A 19,135-nucleotide genomic window follows, 5' to 3' on the forward strand; every position below is an offset into this window, starting at 1 on the left:
GCAAGACAAAGGGGAAGAGGAGGAGGTGGAAGCACCACCTGGGGAAGACCATGATGGCCAAGTAGGGAGTGGCAGTTGGGCTGGTTGGTGCCCCATTACCTCTGGCACCCTCACTAATTGCCTGTGGCTGCCTAGATGATGGGCTAGCCTTGACTGTATCCCAGGACAAGAAGCAGTCTGGTGTCATGTTGAAAAAAGGCATTCTGTGCTTCCCTGTGCTGGTAGCTTTTAAAAAATGTATACCACGCTACAGGAGTAACACTGGAGGCTTTGCCTGTTGACTATCAAAATTATGTTTACAGTTGTCACTTGCAATTCATATTCTTATATTCTGGAATTCATGTGTTTGGTTATCCAAATATTTAATTGATTGTATAGATATCACAGTCTTCCTCCACACATATCACACTTCCTCTTCATCTTATGGTTCTGCCAGCTGTTTTGTGATCTCACTATCAAATAGTAAAGTGGCTGGCCCCTGTGCTAATCCCAAATTCAATAAAACGGGGCAACCAGCATACACAACAGGGGTGTGCATACTTGGAGGATTCCCCAGATGTGTAGCAGGACATGGCTTTGTAAATTAACCAAAGGAGAGAGTCCGAAAGAAAGTCAAAAACCCCACCTCCACCTGAGGAGTACTGAATATGCTCCAGGAATATAGAACAGTGAGAGAGCTGAGAGTCAATTAAAAGAAATAACAGGATAGGTGAAAGATTAACCTCCTTAAACTCCTGTGAATTGAGAAAATAACCGCGAGGGGGATCTTGGGGTTGTGGAAAGGAATCCACATTGCTCCCTTCTCCCATGACTCCTCCTTGTGCATGACCTGGAGAGAAATCACAGGTTCATACAGAAAATATGTACTTCTTTGTTCTAGGGACATAAGAATTGGGCAGTTCATCAGTTAGATAAACCAAAAAAAATTCTACGTCACTAAACAGATGCTCATAATTAATTAAGCAGCAGTTTCTGAACAATTTTATAACATCTTTAATTCAAGTAATTAGAAAAAACTGCAAATGGCATCCTTCTAAAAGAGGTATTTCCACCAATGTAAGACAAGAAGGGGAATGAGTCTTCAAACGGGATGCTCAATGAAGCACATGCCAGCATAATCTAAAACAAATAGATTTTTTTCTCAGATGCAATTTTTTTTCTGATTTAACCAATTAACTAAAATTCCTATAATGTTTAATTACATTTCTATTCAATACCAAAGCACACCCCTCAAGATGCAATGATTTTCTCTGAATATTCAAAGGATATCCTGAACCACTCTTTCTCCTGCATTAAAAATACTGGCTTCCTTGCATACTTCAGTTTTCAGCATGACTGTCATTCAAAAAGCATCTTCCAAGAGGAGAAAAAACTTGTACCTTGTTTGGATTTGTGTCTGGCCACTTCAGTGCCGAGAGGGTTTTCCTACACATAGGATTCCAATGCATGCTCAGAATGTTGCCACTGCCAGCTATGGTTGCACATTCTTTGGCTGATGGCTGGTGCCTGGGTGATGTTCTTCCTGGGAGGTAGGGGCTGCAGTCTCTCAGCGGCCCTTTGTTTACAGAGTTCAGACTGTGTTTACAGCCCCACTGAGGTGCTCCCTCATTTTCCCTTGACACCATACTACATTTAAAAAAATATTTATTACATTTTATTCCATCCTCTATGATATACATAATTCCCTCTCCTCCATTTTATCTTCAAAACAACTCTGTGAGTTAGGTTAGAGTGAGGGGGGAGAAAGGGAGGGAGCATGTATGTGTCTGGCCCAGAATCACCTAGTAAATTTCATGACTTGAAGTGGGATTTCAATCTGGGTCTGATACTCTAACCGCTACACCACACTGGCTCTTAGGCACTACTGTACTAAATTAGATTGAAAGATTTCCTCAAGTGGGTTTGGATCCAGGCGTCCCAAATCCAGGCTCAGGACCAACATTCTAGTGCTTGCACCACGATGGCTCTGAAATATTATTAGAGACTTGAGTGGATGCTCAACAACCGTAATTCAGTTTTGGAACTGCTGCCATCAAGACAGGAAAACTGTTGACTGAAAATATGGGGAATATAGGTCACATCTATCATATGGGTCCTGATCTAGATAGCCCAGGCAAGCTTGATCTCATCAGATCTCAGAAGCTAAACAAGGCTGGCCTTAGTTAGAAATTGGATGGGGGACCTCCAAAGAAGGGTTGCTATGCAGAGGCAGGCAATGGCAAACCACCTCTGTTAATCTCATGCCTTCAAAATCCCAGCAGGGGTCACCATAACTTGACTATGACATTACTGCACTTTCCACCACAACCTATCACGTAGAGGGGTGAATATGTAATTTGGTCTCCATTTTCTGTTTCTGCAACCAGAAGTTTCAAAACCTTCCTTCAATAAAAGGAGAGTATCAGTTTTGATGATGCATTCAAGAACCCAACTGGAAACATCAGAAGGATTGCCTATGGCTGAGTCCTAATTGTCCATTTGTGGATGCAGTTCTGTTTCTCTGCTGTGTGGGGAACAAATTTCCAATTGGTGACCAGTCACATGTAGAAGCTGCAGTGTCACATGCCAACACAAATCAGCTCTGCAACTTGCTTGTCACAAGCAGGCGTGCTCCTGAAGGCTGAAAATGTAGGGGGCTACCATAAACTTGGCAGTCTCCTTTAAGGGTCTAGGGTGGCTCATTCTCTTTTATTGATGTGGTTCCCAAAAACCAAATCAGAAAGAAAACAAGGCCAGGCAAATGGGTGACCTACATGCATGTTGTGTTAATCTTAACTCCCGCAGAGGCCAAATGCAGTGCTACCCTCATTTGGAATCTGACTACTGCAGTGTAGCTTGGAGCAGCTCCTGCAAAGAAGGCTTGCATTTCAATTAATCAAGCAGTGCAATTTGTCAAGGAGCACCCCTCCCACCCCAGATACCATATTTCAATTACAGACAGTGTCAAGAGCCCAAAAGGATGCCAGGAGGGTGAAAATAAAATAAGAAAGCAGGATTCTCCATCAGAAGAGAGAGATTCTTTATTCGGACATTTCATTCTAGGCCGTCCTGATCATTAGGTGTCAAAAATCTACATGTCTCCCCCGTGAAAATATTATCAGCAGCTGTCATTTTGACATTTAAAAAAAAACTTGGTCGCACTTTTGCTCGGCAACAACCCAAGAAAAGCAGTGCAAAACAGTATGCTCAGATCCTTTGTAATGGAAATACAAGAGATTACTCCCCCCCCCAACTTCCATACATAAAAAAATAAATACAAATATCCCTTGCAGGCCTTTCCTCTTTTCTTAAAACACACAAACACGAAACATCTCATTTGTCACAACTCCCAAGAATTCACACAGTGGAGTCAATATTGTTAATGCACCCGTGTTAATTTGATAGGATTTGTCAGGTAACTCCACTGGAAAATTATATAAAACTGTTCCAGATGAACAGATGATAGTGACATGAATTAAAGTGATAGAACAATAGTGGAATATAAACCAGAAATGACACCCAAAGTGGCTGTTGATTTATTGCCATTCTGAGTCTGGTTCTGGGCTTCCATGTATATTAGCACTACAAATCTGGGTCCATTTAGCCGAGAGATGCTCATACATACATCACCGGCTCCTGCTCCAAGCCAAGGTCACTTCTCGTTGCATCAATCTTTTCCTACGGAGGCTACTTCACAAAAAAGGCAGAGGCTGTGGAAGCATCTCGGATGTAACAGACTCCTCTCCCACCCCATTTCATCTTTCTTTTATCATGTAAAATACACTTTAAACTTCCTATTATTTTTATCTGCAAATTGTTGCTATATACTCCCATCTATTATAGCTGTATCGCACCATCGCTTGCACCTGCTCGCACACACACGGATCTGCAGGACTGGATTCTTTGTCAAGTCAGCCCTTTTCTTCTCCTCCCCTTTTATTTTTGGCATTTGCTGCACAAGTTCATGATATGTTGGAACTAGGGAGGTTACCAAATGCTGTGACCATACTCTATTTTGGTTCTAAAGTCCCCATTTCTGCCACAGTTTCAGCCCATTTGGGATAAAACTGCAGTCATTTTTTTTTCTCCTGACTGCACTAATGAACTTTGATGGAAAAATTACCATTAAAATTCATGCCCTTCTCGTGCCAACTGTGTACATACATAACACACACACATGTATATGGTAAAACAAAAAGGCTCATAAATGACATCTTAAGCAGACAAAGCAAAGCAAAACAAAACAAGGATATCTTCATATATCCTAAGTTGGAACTCAAGTGTTTTATTAATTTGTAGCAGCTATACAACCTGTTACTGTAGTCTCCTGTGCAAACAGTGAGTCATTACTGACCCATGGGGGGGACGTCGCATCACGACGTTTTCTTGGCAGACTTTTTGTTACAGGGTGGTTTGCCATTGCCTTTCCCAGTCATCTACACTTTACCCTCAGGAAACTAGGTACTCGTTTTACCGACCTCAGAAGGATGGAAGGCTGAGTCAACCTTGAGCCGGCTACCAGAACCCGGCTTCCACCAGGATCGAACTCAGGTCATGAGCAGAGCTTCGGCTGCAGTGCTGCAGCTTACCACTCTGTGACATGGGGCTCTTCTATGCAGAGTTAACTCCAGTCTAAATCCACTTATTTCAATGGGGTTAGAATGCAGTAACCCTGCATAGGATTGCATTGTAAATTATGCTTTATTTAGAGGAATCTACTTCCAGGGAAGCATGCTTAGGATTGCAGCTGTAGGATCTTCTCCCTGTTCTCCTTTGCTTCCCCCATTCCTGGAGCTTCCTCTTAGGACATCCTGATGATGCCCTCTCTCTCTAAATCTCTCATTACCTTAAAGCTTTAATCCTCATCCCTAATTAAGACTAATACTCATCTGATGGAACTGCACTGGCTTCCTTTTGTTCTTCCTTTTGCCCTGACCTCGACCACCAACACCCCTATCTAAAACGAGACGGTACGTTCTTCATGGCAGGAACTTAGTAAAGCATTAGATGTGTTGTAGGCTATAAACATTAAATACTTTGAGACTTTGCACCCCAATTCACAGTCATGTACATCTGATGCTCTCACAAAGCTCCTGCATGCGTCACCCTCTCTTCAGATGATGTATCTGAATGCTCCCTCCTCTCCTTAATAAACAGCACATAGAGAACTGCTTTTAATTCACTGTTGGTCTTCCCAGTCTGGCCACGTGCTTCTCTTGGCTGGTTAAGGAGCGGCTGAGGATGCACGCCAGCCCAAGGGCCTCTGCAAATATCTATGGAGTTGATTTCATAATGCAATGGAGTTTATTTCATAAAGTGCCTTAAATGCCAATTACAAACTTAACTTACATGTGGGTTTATGAGTGGAGGCGAGACAGAAAATGAGACGACACCTCCAGAAATGGGCAGGGCCCGTCCCTTCACTCTGAAACAAGACAAAGCCATTTGTCTCCTTGCTAACAGGCTCTCTCTGTTAACCATTTATCTTTAGTGATCTGTCACGACCTTTTCAAGCTCCTACTTCTGACAGCTTCCAGATACAAGTGAGTCAAACTTCCCTGGAAGGAAACTATCACCCCCAGATAGTTTGCTCAAGAGCAGAAAACACACTGCCCTCTGTCAGCACCAGCATATAAATCCTTTCCTTAACAAGACAGCACAATAATAATAATACAAAAGAAGAAAAGAAAAGAAGAGCCTCCAAGTGGATGTAAATTTCTGAGAAAAAAATATCTAGTTTAGGCTTTATTCACATGAAGAGAAAGACTGGAAAGGAAGGATGGGTTAAGTTCTTCAAGGCCTCAAGTAGGACAGAGGGAGCTCCATGCATTTAAAAAATTGAACAAAGTAACTCAAATTCTGCAGCATGTCTAAATGACGTAAATTCAGACTGACTTGCTAATCAGACCTGTTGCGATGTCTGGAAGCCAGGACACCTCTGGCTGTGGCTTCTCAGTTATTGCCGACACTCACCCCACCAAGGGAGCCTCGCCTTGCTGCCACACTCTGCCCATCAGCCCTCCACCTACATGGATGGTGACCTTGGAGATGCTGGGGGTAGGGCCAAGGCTAATAAGACTAGCTACACCAATCAGCTGTCAGTACAGCCATGTCCACCCACTGTCTGGCAGCCCTCCTGGGCCTTCCAGAGGCAGCAGCTCTTTGACTCCCTCAAGGGGTGCCAGGCAACCCCAGCTCCAAATCCAAGGGGGGGGGGAGAGGTCTAGAAGCTCTCTAGAAGGGAAATGGGGGGGGTGGATCCAAGTGAGACCAGCTTGGGCCACAGAAACCCTTGGTCAAGGAGAAGTTCGTTGGGATTGCTCTTCTCATTGCTGGACTGTTTCAGAAAGACCAGAAAGGGCTCCCCTCCCCATACAAGTAGGAAAAGGGGAAATTTTATTTCACTTCCTGATGCTTCCTGGATCTGCCCAAAGGGATTACACGGTAGCAGGTACACTGCACAGGTCCTATATGGCCAAAGCAGACTCACATCTGCTGAACATGGACGAGCCACGCCATGCTTTCTGGCGGCATCAAGCAGACAGGCAGATTTACCTAACTGAACATCTGTGGTGAACCGCAGCCTGTGGATCATGCTGACTTTAAAGGACTTGTAATGGTGGCTGCTTAGCATGTCCTGAACAGTAGCGATATCAATCTGTGGATCCTCTTCTGAGATCTCCTCTCCTCTCGAACCTGCAAAAAAACAATTAAAAAAGAGAGAAGAAGAAACACATCTGGTTTCTGTCAAGTAACATACATATTGCAAGCAAAAGAGTAGCATACCAACCATCAGCAGAGCTGAAGATCAGTAGATGTACTTAGGACCCACAACAAAATTTAATGGAAAGAGAAATTCTGTACCAATTTGAATGAAATGATGCCTATCAGCCAAACTCTGCATGGGATATCTGAAGAAGGGAGCTCTGACTTTCAAAAGCTTATACCATGAAAATCCTGTTCATCTCTAAGGTGCCACTGGACTCAAATCCTGCTGTTCTACTGCAGACCAACACAGCTACTTGTCTAAAATGATACTTGCCTATATTTCAAAGTGTTCATGTCACTTCTGCTAGTCAGGGGGCAATAACAGGAATACTCAGCACTCATAGAGCACTTAGAACATAATGTCACACTTCATACAGATCACCTTAGCAACAAGCCTGTTGGGGTGCTGGTCTGGGATACCCCCCGTCTTATCATAGTAGCATGGGGGGGTGGTTCAATGCTGCACAGACTGGTAAGACAGAAAATGTTGATTTGAGGGCCTTAGCAACACGGACGTGTTCTGCTCCACCCCTGAGCAATGTACAAATTGAACACCTCTCCTGAAAAATCACTGGAAGGAGAGGTAACTTTTCAAGGGTGTAATAACTGGGGGGCTCCCATTTGGACTCAGCCCTAGCAAAAGTTATCCACCTTAAGTCTTAAGTTAGAGCAGGCTATACTGTGAATGTAATTTATATGTTCACAACTCTTTACTGTGAAAACCTAGATTTTAATAGTGTTCTTGCTGCTGCAGAACTGGCTTCTGAAAATAAGATAACGTCTCATTAAGAGAAAATGTCAATTATGAAAAAAGGTTTTTTTTCTTTTTAAAGATTTTACGATGTTGGATTAACACCAATTTAAAAATTACTATAACGTGACACGCAATTTTTTTCCTACAGAGCAATTTCTACGCCAGCTGCTAATAAAGCATCTTAGCTGTAAATGATAATTCAGATGCTTTTAGATAAAGTGGTGCATGGATACGGCTGAGAAAATTGATTTAGCTTCTCATGGAAGATACTACGAGAGTGACACATTTTGTTTAATATGCCAGCTAATGTAATCCTAAAAGCCGAAACAACTGCCAGTTTCGCAGCCCTAAATTTTGCTGTGAGAGATTAATGAAAACTTTCAGATTTTTTTTGCTGAAATATTTTTTTAATAAATGAGAAGATGGGATTTTAGGAGAGGAGGCTGAAAAGCCGCAGTAAAAGCAGAAACGTGGCTTGTCATTTTCTATATATTAATTCTGCACAAGATATACATTACTGGAACTGGCTCAACACAGTAATGCATCTCACTCTAACCTTCTAACCTCAAGGTGTGTAAATTCATACCCCAAACTTGCAAGTTGTCTCCACCTAGGGGGAAGAAACTGGTCAGGTTGCCCAAGCGCTTGTTATGACAGGCATTTCTGGACTGTCTATATTTTTACAGAGTCACCTAAAAATAGCCTTATTGGATTAGATGCAAGGTCCAGCTCATCCAGAATCCTGTTTCCAGTGGTGGCCAATCAGGTTTTTCTTGGAAGCAGCAGGACATAAAGGCAATAGTCTCCCCTTCGCTGTCTGGTATTCAAAGACATACTGCTTAAGTACATAGAAGTTCCATTCCTCTCATGGTTAAGTGTCCAGTAACTATTGGTATACTGCCTCTGAAACTGGAAGTTCAAAATAGTTCTCATGGATAGTAAGCTGCTGATAGATTTACGCTCCATGAATGTGCAACCCCCCTTTTAAACCCAACTGTAACGGGAGAATGCATCTCTTGCAGCAAAGGGAAGCAAGTTGAGGAATCAGGGACAAAACAGCAAACTGCAACTCTCCATCAAAGATCAGAATCCAGAAACAGTAGACAGGTGTTAATAGTGATAGGAAGCAAGAGACATATGTCACTGGAATCAGGGCTCATAGACAAACTAGCCAGCAAGGAGATTAGGATAACAGCCAGACAGGAAATAAGAGTGTTGACCTGGAAGATTTTGTACCCTATTGGGTCAGAGGGGACCAATGGACTGTCTGCGTTGGATGGAGTCACTCTGGATCCTACATGGATATCACAACCCTGGGAACTTTTTGGTCTACCGTCCAGAGTGGCTTGCCACAAGGGGTCAGCACAGCATACTTCCAAAGGTTCTTGGTGCCATTGCTGCTTCCTCCCTTTTGCTCTGTTATCATCACCAATACCAGCTGAGGATGCTCTCTTAGCTATATCACTCATATGCCAAGCATGGGCAAAAGGAGAGATATGCTTGGCTGGTTCAGTGCCTGTGCCACTCCCTTTCCTTTGAGGCTTGTCAGTGCACACGAATTTCCCTGAAAGCATTACAAAACATTCCCCTTCACAATGATGTTGGCTTTCACTGGCCCTACGGATGCTTACATTTTAAACAGTGGGCAAATTTAGCCTGCTCTATTTGAACCAGACGCTGTGTTAACCCATGCTCCTTTTAAATTGCAAGGAGTGAGAAGCCTGAAATTTAAGCAAAAATAACATTTTTTAAAAAAGGGTAGCATCCTGAAGCCCATTTCTCATGCCTCCATAAAGTTGGGGGCAGGGAGGAGAGAAGATAAAATATGCCTTAAAAATAGCATATTGCTCAAAATAAAATGTAAGAAAGACAGGCTCAAATGGGACGCAAGGATTCAGGCAGATGGCCCCGTCATCACAATTTCACACCCCAACGCTGTGTTGCACAAAATGTGATAGGACTTCGGAATCTGCAAAATGACTCAAGCTTGTTTGACTTCCTATGCACTTCAAAGCAAAATGGATAGAAGAAAAATCAGTACTGTCCACTGTTGTTGGGGCCATCTTGACCCCAAGTAAAATGGCTCCTTTATCATGTCGAATACACAGTTGAACATACGACCATGGTGTGTGGTGCAACTCGGATGCTCTTAAGAGCCCCTCTTGGATGCTTGCTCATGTCTCTGGAGAAGGGGCTTGTAAAACTGTGGGTTTAATTTGAACCAGAGGTCATTAAGGCTTCAGTGCCACAGCTTGAGTCCAGAGCATGGAGGCAAGAGCCAACAAAAAGTAGTGGCAAGTGCACTGGCAAGGGGTTTGGAAACTTGGGTCCAAATCCCAACTCACTGATGGGACTGGCCCAGCCACTCCGTCTCTGTATTTTTCCCTTCTGTGGATCTAGTAGTATATTCAAAGAACAGAATGGGGGGGCAGGGGGCACATACAGCTTCCTTCTCCTCTGTCTTTAAAAAAACCAAGGAGATCTGATCATGCATCTTGCATATCACACCATTCTCTCTGTTGTTCTCTCTACTAAGCCAACCTCACAGGGTTGTTGAGGGAATAAAATGGGATTATCCAACATGTCCTCCTTGGAGCGAGGGAGAGAAGGACTCAAATGTAAAAACCAGAAAAAGAAATTTTAAAAAGAAAGATGCACAATGCGGACGGCGTGGTGAATTGGGAGAACACAAAGTAGACCTTTCAGACTGAACAGGGCGTGGGCATCTGCTTGTCTTTTAACAAAGATGTCACACTGAAAGATGTTCAAGCAGCTGAATCCTGGGCTTAAAGAATGACAATTCACGTTGTGGAGAACAAAATTAGCAGGAAATTGGATTGTTACAGAAGCCATGAGGCTCTAAGTAACAGCTAAGTGGTGGTGTTGTCAGCAGCAGCTGGAGTGTCAGGCATGGTGTTGCCAGGATCCAGAAGAAAAAAATTTACTCCAGAACCCAGGGATGCCATTTCAACTTTGGATAGAGGAGACAGCGGGATTTCAGTATGGAGTGTGTGGCAGAGGACGGAGAGTCTCAGACGGGTAATAAAGGCCAATTCTTGACTATATTTAGTATTAAACTGTGACCATTCCTAGAAAACAGATTATTTTGAGAACATGTGTTATGATTATTCTTTTATACCTCACCAATGCAACTGCAATATTATCCCTGCCTATCAAACAATGATCCCTTTGGCTGTTGTGGGTTTTCCGGGCTGTATTGCCGTGGTCTTGGCATTGTAGTTCCTGACGTTTCGCCAGCAGCTGTGGCTGGCATCTTCAGAGGTGTAGCACCAAAAGACAGAGATCTCTGTCTTTTGGTGCTACACCTCTGAAGATGCCAGCCACAGCTGCTGGCGAAACGTCAGGAACTACAATGCCAAGACCACGGCAATACAGCCCGGAAAACCCACAACAGCCATTGTTCTCCGGCCGTGAAAGCCTTCGACAATACAATGATCCCTTTGTTTGCTTAAGTGAAAGTATTTGTGCTTCGTGCATAGGTGGAACTATTGGATTGCTTACAATAATGAATGCTTAGTTTGTAGGAAACAGTGTGCTGACCACAAACAGGTGATCCCGAGAAATAAGCGTACATGATCTGAAACACCAAGGGAGAGCTGGGGATCTTCACCCAAACGGTTCCCTTGCCAGCACCTTTCATGAAAAGGAGGGGGAGATATTTTAAGAGTTTGTTTTCCAATCCCCTCCTCCTGATAAGTCAAAAGTGGAAACAAAAAGTCGCAACTAACATCAGAGATAATTATGAATAAAAAAGCCTTATATCATGTCTGCCTAGCCCAGAATTATCTACTTTGACTATCAGCAGCTCTCCAAGATGCCAGGAAACAGTCCTTCCCTACTCTGTCAATAGAGATCCTTTTACCTAGGGAATCCATGCATTGAGGTGTGAGAAGGCAGCAGGGTATATAGCCTGATCTCGTCAGATCTCAGATGCTAAGCAGGGCTGGTACTTGGATGGGCAACCACAAAGGAAGACTCTGCAGAGGAAGGCAATGGCAAACCACCCCTGCTTCTCACTTGCCTTGAAACCCCCTGCTAGGGTCACCATAAGTCGACGGCGACTTGTTGGCACATACACAAAAACGCCAAGGATTGAACATGAAATCTTCTGCCCAAGATGCGTATGTTCTTCTACTGGGCTATGAGCCTCTTAGACTGTACAGGCTCTGCCAGACAGTGCTACATAATTATTATGTATATATTAAACCTAATTATTGAGTAAGCAAAGACAGGGAGACCTATCGTCTCCAGGGAGCAGTTCTGATCCCCTGGATAAAAGACAGCAATCTCTGCCAATGTTATTTTGATTTTCAACTTAATAGATTGGGCTGTCAGCTCCTGTTTATGGAAAGGGAGCAAAATGCAACTTCATTCCTCTGAATGAGATCACTGCTTTAAAAGTTCTGATGTCAAGTCCAGTGCTGCGCAGATCATTCTGTACTGGGTGAGATGGGGAGAAGCAACTGATGCCCCAGGAGTGAAATCTGGTGTCGGGATGTTTCTAATCTGGCACCTGGCCCGCCATGAGCCAGACAGTTTGCACCCTTCTGCTCCTCCAGGTCAGTTTTCTGCATCTGTCCCCTAAACCTCTGTTCCTGATCAAAAGGCTCTCTGTCCTAGAAGAATCATGACTTGTCAGATCCCTCTCCAAGAGAGCCTCATGTTCTAGCAGCCTTTGCCTCTTGGGCATGACTTATTCAGAACATTTATCATTCACCCAGGGCTTTTTTTTAGCTGGAACGTGGTAGAACGGAGTTCCGGCACCTCTTGAAAATGGTCACATGGCTGGTGGCCCCGCCCCCTGATCTCCAGACAGAGGGGAGTTTAGATTGCCCTCCGTGCTGCTCAGCGGCAGGGAGGGCAATCTAAACTCCCCTCTGTCTGGAGATCAGGGGGCGGGGCCACCAGCCATGTGACCATTTTCTCCGAGGGCAACCCACTGAGTTCCACCACCTCTTTTCCCAGAAAAAAAGCCCTGCATTTGCCTATCAACAACTGCACCCAAAGTAACCTACAAAGCTATTTTCAAAATTAAATGAACAGAATTGCAACAAAAGACAGAAGAAATGGAGCTGTGATGAACTCACAGCACATTTTGGAAGATCACATCGCTAAGAGCAATCGTTACAACTCAGACTTGGAAGTTCCCTCCCTTGTCAGGCTTCCACAGCAAACATTACAAATTGGTTACCTGCTGCAATTGCACTAGAAAAGTGATGTTTCAGAACAAGTGGTAAGAAATGATACACAAACCCAACCACTGATCTGTCTAGCCTGCACTGTCTATTTTGACAATTAAGTTGATGGGCAATAGGTACAGAGAAGACAAAAGGAAATATTTCTTTACTCAATAGTGGAATTAAATTGGGGAATTCACTGCCAGTGGAGGTAGCGATAGCCATAAGCAGAGACGGCTTTAAAATGGGATCAGATAGAGGCCATCGTCACACGGGCATCTCTTCCGTTAAATTTACAGCATATAGCGTCCTACCTGTTATCGGCACAGTAACGTTTCTTTGGGTCACCTAACGGCTCTTCGCGCCACCAGCTGTCCACACCGAAGCACTCTGTTCTGTTCTCTCTAACCGCGCAGAAGAAGCTCCTCCCCCCTTTTTAAATTATTATTCTGGCGTTTAATTCCGCTATAACGGAATAACAGCATATAAACATTCTGTTAGAGCAAAACATTATGACCCTTTTGTTTTTCCAACTTTGAAATTATATAAATAGCCCTTTGCCCGCAGAAACCTCCCTGTCTGACGTGATCCCCATCGCTGAAGACTCTGCCGTGGCGATTGAGTCATTTTTACTTCAGCAGAAAGTTTGCATTGTGTTATGGCGTTATAAGGACATAATAAAATAAAAAAAAGGGGAGTTGCAGGAAGAAATGGATTCTGGGATTGAAGGGAGGGCATAGGACGTTGCGAGGCGAAATACATCGATGTGAGGCATTCACACTGAGGCACAAAACAGCGCGACTATCAAGCACAAAGCAGACGAGAGAAAATCGCTACAGTGTTGGAATAAGGTGGGTGTTTGCCGGGAAATAGCGCCATTTTAGCGCTAAATAAAAGCCCGTGTGACGACGGCCAAGGTCAAGGAGGAGAGGACCATCAATGGTTACTAGCCATGGTGACTAACGGAATCCTCCATGATCAGAGGCAGTAAACCTCTGAACCCATGTTAGGAGACAATCTTAGGGGGAGGCCTTGGCCTGTTTGTTGTCCCTCCAGGGCAACTAATTGGTCTCTGAGTGAGACAGAATACTAGACTAGAGGGACCACTGGTCTGATTCAGCAAGGCTCTTCTTATGTTCTTTCGGGACTGCCAATTCTTGAACCTTCAGGTGAAGTTTAAAACAACTGAGCCTTTGGGCGACTTTGAAGCCAACCTGGAGGCAGGACAAAATCTGTTCCCTGTCTGATCAGGGGAAGAATTTGCTGGCTTCTTGAATCCCAGTGGAGGATACATGACACAACACTGACCAGTACAAGATGGGAGGTTGGCAATTGTACCACACAGTGACCAAATACTCAATCCTGCTTCAAATGGCAGAGGCAGCACTGCCCACTTCGACAGAAGGGATTGCAGCTGATGCAGAAATGTGGCAAACACCACTACCAAAGTAATCCTTTGCCTTCTTGCTTCCAACAGAACGTACAAATCTCTGTTTCCCCAATAAAACAAGAATGTGAAGCTAAGCCCCCCAAACATTCAGTTATTACTTTAATGTACTAGTATATTGCTTAATGAAAGTTCTTAATTGTAATTCAATTAATTACATACACAGAGTCCCCAATTACATTTTCCAATAAGACATTGGCTTTGGTACAGGTCTAAAGGCACTTAACCAATTTTAATATATTAAGACCAATTTCCCTTGAATACTAATTACTGTCTAATGATGAAATGGGAAGCGGGAACTTTCCAGAAGCTGGGTGGAAAGTATAAAAGTAAATTAGCCGTGAATAGTTGGGGGATTTCTCAAAAAAACAAGAAAAAAAAGAAGAAAATAAAAGCAGGGAATTGCATTCCAATAGAAATCTCACAGTAAGTTATAGAAGTCCCAAATATGGGAAACATTTTGTTAATCTTCCTGACGGCAGTGAGCGCTGGGGGGAAAAAGGAGACGTCTCACTGGGTATTTGTGCTAACACAAAGTCTTCTTTTGAGATTAATCCCTTAGAATATAAATTATACACTGGCTCAAAAGGAGTATTTTGGCATGCATTTTACTAGCATCTGTTCAGCTCAGTGTAGGGAGAGGGAAAAAAATATTCATATATTGCCCATTTTAAAAATAATAGCTCTTGCACTGGAAATGCTTTATCTGAATAAATTGCTAACTTTAATTACTTCAGCGAAAATTAGACAAAATGTATCATGCCCAATGGCAATAATTTCCAATGGACACAAAGATTTGATTCACAGCTGTCCAATTTCCCTTCCCTCCTTTTTATTCGCCTTAAATATTGAAGTAACAGGTTTCATTCCTAAACACAGTGACTAGCAACTAAGTTCTATGGAATTCAGTGGGACTTACTTCCAGGTATACATGTTTAGGTGCATTTGGTAGTTAAAGTGAATGCTCTGACCCTGCTAATCCAACTAAAGGCCATCGGATTTTATGTCCATAGTTGAATGAGGTGCTGTGTCCATAAGTGGGAGTTGTATGTATGGAACCCTGGTCAGAAAATTGGCTATTAGGCTAATCAGCTGTTTGGGAGGCAGATTTGTGAAGGAAGAGGGACTGGACTTTGCCCATCCTGCCAAACAGATTATGCTTATTTTCTAATAGAGGTGTGTGCACAGCATGTACAACTGGATTGGGGCCAAGTAAAATACAGTATATGTCACTATTATTTAAAACAGGCTCACTACAGCACACTGGACAAAACGGATAAGCCATTCTGGAGCACACTAAGAAGCATCCAGAATTCAGTCAGACAGGTAACATTTTTACCCAAATACCACTGGGGATGCTTTTTTGCTGCAAAAAATCAGGCAACCCAAATCCATGCACAGACTGAGCTGCAGCTCTGTAGAAAAAAAAAAACTTGACTGTGGCAGTGAGGAATGTGACAAATTGCTTATGGGAGGCCACCATGGGGTCACTGGAAGGACACAACACATGCTGAGTTTCTGAAATGCATGCACCTCCCAAGGATACATGGGGTACTTCCTGCAGAGAAAACTGTCCACAACATGGAAATGGCAGAATCATCCTGACTGAGCTTATATCCAGTTATTATGTGCTGTGTTCATTCTGTGTCTCCCTTACCCCATGCAACATTTCTTCCCAGACTTAACAAACTTTGTCTTATTAAAACTGGACAGAAAAAAACTGTTCGTTTATTGGGTAGGGCAATTAGGCAAACTAGTCAGCTTTCTTCTCAAGCATCAATCTATTCCCAATTAAGCCTTTAAGACAGTACAGTGAGGCCCTGCTCAAGGTGCTATTTTTGGTAGAGCTGAGACCGGCATCCAGCAAGGGCAGGGCCTTTCTGGCGGCTGCCTCAAACATTATGGAATGCCTTCCCCCAAGAGGCCAGTTTAGCTACATGATCCATTATGAAGGCAAGTAAACATATTTCAGGCTTTTGATTGTGGAGTCTGAGCTGGTGAAAATTATTTTTATTATGCTATCAGTTTGTTGACTTACTGCTTCTGGGTAGGAACAGATGAAACTGCCTTGTGCAGAATCGGATCACTAGTTCATCTAACTCAGTACTGTCTATTTAGCGCCACAGGATCTCAAGAAGAGAAAGGTACACCTGCCAAGATTCTTTAAGAGGAACTGAATCTGGAATCTTTTGCATGAAAAGCTCCTCCAGTTAGCCACAGCCCTTCCCCTAAGAGATTTCACTGGTTTTATTTTGTTAATGACTTTATTTTAAAAAAAAATCTGTTAAAGGCAGTGCTAAAATGTTGGAAATGAACAAATTAGGACGTGCTGACTCTACAGAGGCAAAGATCCATTTTCTAATTAGTAATGTGTACCCCAGAAGAGCTGAGTATGAACCTATGCTTCCATTAAGCTGCTTTATCCTGAGCTAGCCCATCAGCCTGTCTAGCACATCCTTGTCCATTCTGACTGGCAGCGGCTCTCCTGGGTCTCAGGCCTTCCTAGCACCTGAGATTCTCTAATTGTTAATGCCAGAGACTGAGCCCGGCAGGGCTGGCGCATCCACGGAGGCTGTGCTGGCAGCCGCCTCGAGCACTGTAGTCTAAAGAAGGCGCCCAGTTGGCCCCCGACGACCCCCCCAACCCAGAAGCAGGCTGTGTCCCCGCTTGCCTCTCTGCCCCTTCGTCGCTGCACCCAACTTGGCTCGGCCCGGGTGAGTTGGGCGCCCCAGTGGCACGGCAGCAAGTGGGGAGGCAAGCACAGAAGCGGGCCATGTCCCTGCTCACCTCTCCGCCCCTTCGCCGCTGCTGCCCACCTCAGGTGAGGGGGACGCTCCTGCGTGAAGATGTCACAAGTGACATAATTGTGCAGGGCTAGAGCACGTACATAAAGCACGCATGTGCACGGGACAGGTATCTCGCCTCAGCTACCAGAAACCCTGGCACTGGCCCTGGAGCCCGGGACTTTCTGCATTCAAGGTAGGGGTTGTTGTTGAGCCATGGACACTCCTCAAATGTGAAAACTTGGGCAAGCCACTTCTGTGGATCCCGAGGGGAGGGGAGGTGTCAGCTGAAAGCTGATAAAAAGGCAAAGTGGTCAAAATGTGCTGTGACTGGAGCTCCTAGCTTTAAAAAAAATGTAATCATCAGGCACGCAGAGGCTGGGGCCATGGTCACATGTTTCTCCTTGGTGACATTTTTCCAACCTGAAATGGCCCTGGGGAGCCTCTATTTGCCCCACTGGGCTAAACTTAACAGTATTTGTAATTTCCCCAACAGGGCAAATAACAGCTCCACAGGGCATTTTAGCAAAGGATTAAAAATCCCTCCCCATTTCTCATACCCCCTCCACTAAAAAAAAAAAGCTAGGGCTTTGACCATGAAATTTTCAGCATCTCATCTGACCTGGCCCTGCCAGAAGCATTCTTGCAACTCACAATAGCTGGGAATAGAGGCTTGATTTTTCAGTAACTGCAAGCTGCGGCTAACTTGTGCTGGTTGCTTAGACCTGCAAGACTGGCTGACCAGTGCTAGGCACTGGAGAGGTTCATAACTGTAGAAGAACAGAGGTTAGCAGCAAACAAATTAATCATTAAGTGAGAAGGTTCAGTATGAAATCAATCACTTGAATTTTGGAAACAGAAGTCTTCCTGGCACAGATGAAAACTGGCTGGGGAGGGGCAGGGATGAGGGATAACGCAGATCCTCTTCCAAATCCGCTTACCCAGCTGGCTGACCAACCTTGGGGCTCAAAGGACATAACTTTGAGCCCCTCTTTGAGGAAGAGGAAAGGAGCCAACTTCTTTGAGGAAGAGGAAAGGAGCCAACCTACTATTCTCACGGACAAGGCAGAATTCCAAAGTGCTCTGGCTTTCCAGGGTGCAGTCCAAGTCAACAGGGACGTTTGGCTCATTCTGCTTCTCCAGCCGGTACTGAGGCCCTAAAAACAGACAATAAATTTATAAGATTTCATTAAGCTTGTAAGTGGGTAGGTAGGGGAACCAAAAATAAAGAGTAAAATTGTTAAAGAATGCCAGAGCAAGTCAAGAGACAGAGTGTCAAACTTTTCGGACTGCAGGCTGCATTTTATTATTTACTTTGACTTCTTAAGCCCTTCCCTTGATAAATTACTTTGCAAAGTGGGTTAATGTTTTACTGATCTTTTTATGCTCCCCCCATGAACAACTTGAAATTTCCTTTTGGGGGGGTACCATTTGTTTCATTGTAGGCTGCCTGTTTACTGACAGGGGTCCATGCAGGTTTCTCTAATCAGGCAAAAACACCCCTTTCTCCACACACTGCCGTCCAGATCTGAATCCGCCCCCTGCACACCTGGGGTTGGATTCACATTAAATTTTCCAAAGGCAGACTGGAACTTTCCTGCCCCTCCCCCACCAGCTCAGCTCACTGATCTCCACAAAATGCTGCTCCTGAGGAATGTCATGGGGTGGGGGTGGTTTACAGCAGGAAGGGGGGAATCAATGGAAATTGCCAATTTAGCCGGGATCCAATTCCTGGAACTGAGTTCCTACTGACGACTTGCAAATTGCAACTCACATCTGATTCAAAGTCTGTGGGGCAACGTGGACTTGATCTAAAGACTTTGTAACGTGTAGTTTGGGCTTATGTAGGGCCCTGAACCTGGGTCTCCTCTACTGCAGACAAACTTTTAACCACTATACCACTCTGAAGCAGCAAGTATAAAAAGCAGGCTCCTGCTGAAAGAAAAGAAGGGGAGGGGTGGCATCTCTTTATTAGGGCAGGCAATTCTTATTTTGGCCACTCTCTAAGAAGTAAACCTTTGGGGCATAAGAGAAAAGGATTCCTCTAATTTTAATTCAGGGGAAAAAGGTCTTTTCCCTACCAGAAATATGGGAAACACAGTCCTAACTCAACTGACTATAATAATGAAATCTAGCATATTATATGTTACTCTATGTGTTTTATTTGATAGTTGGGACTGTTCCAAAAGTCTTCAGAACTGTAAGG

The 19,135-nt window shown here is 44.0% G+C and overlaps 1 protein-coding gene across 2 annotated transcripts in view; it reads right to left on the minus strand.

Annotated features, from left to right (window-relative positions):
- The window catches only part of MAPKAP1 (MAPK associated protein 1), a 186,789-nt gene that overhangs the window by 29,303 nt on the left and 138,351 nt on the right, over positions 1–19,135 (minus strand). For both annotated transcript variants that reach the window (XM_054997531.1, XM_054997529.1), the window contains exons 8-9: positions 17,979–18,086; positions 6,535–6,675 (exon numbers count right to left, since the gene is read on the minus strand). In XM_054997531.1, coding sequence (XP_054853506.1) covers positions 6,535–6,675; positions 17,979–18,086 — 249 coding nt within the window. The remainder of the gene's footprint in view (positions 1–6,534; positions 6,676–17,978; positions 18,087–19,135) is intronic.

This window comes from Eublepharis macularius, chromosome 14, assembly GCF_028583425.1.
Source record: "Eublepharis macularius isolate TG4126 chromosome 14, MPM_Emac_v1.0, whole genome shotgun sequence".
Classification (NCBI taxonomy): Eukaryota; Metazoa; Chordata; class Lepidosauria; order Squamata; family Eublepharidae; genus Eublepharis; species Eublepharis macularius.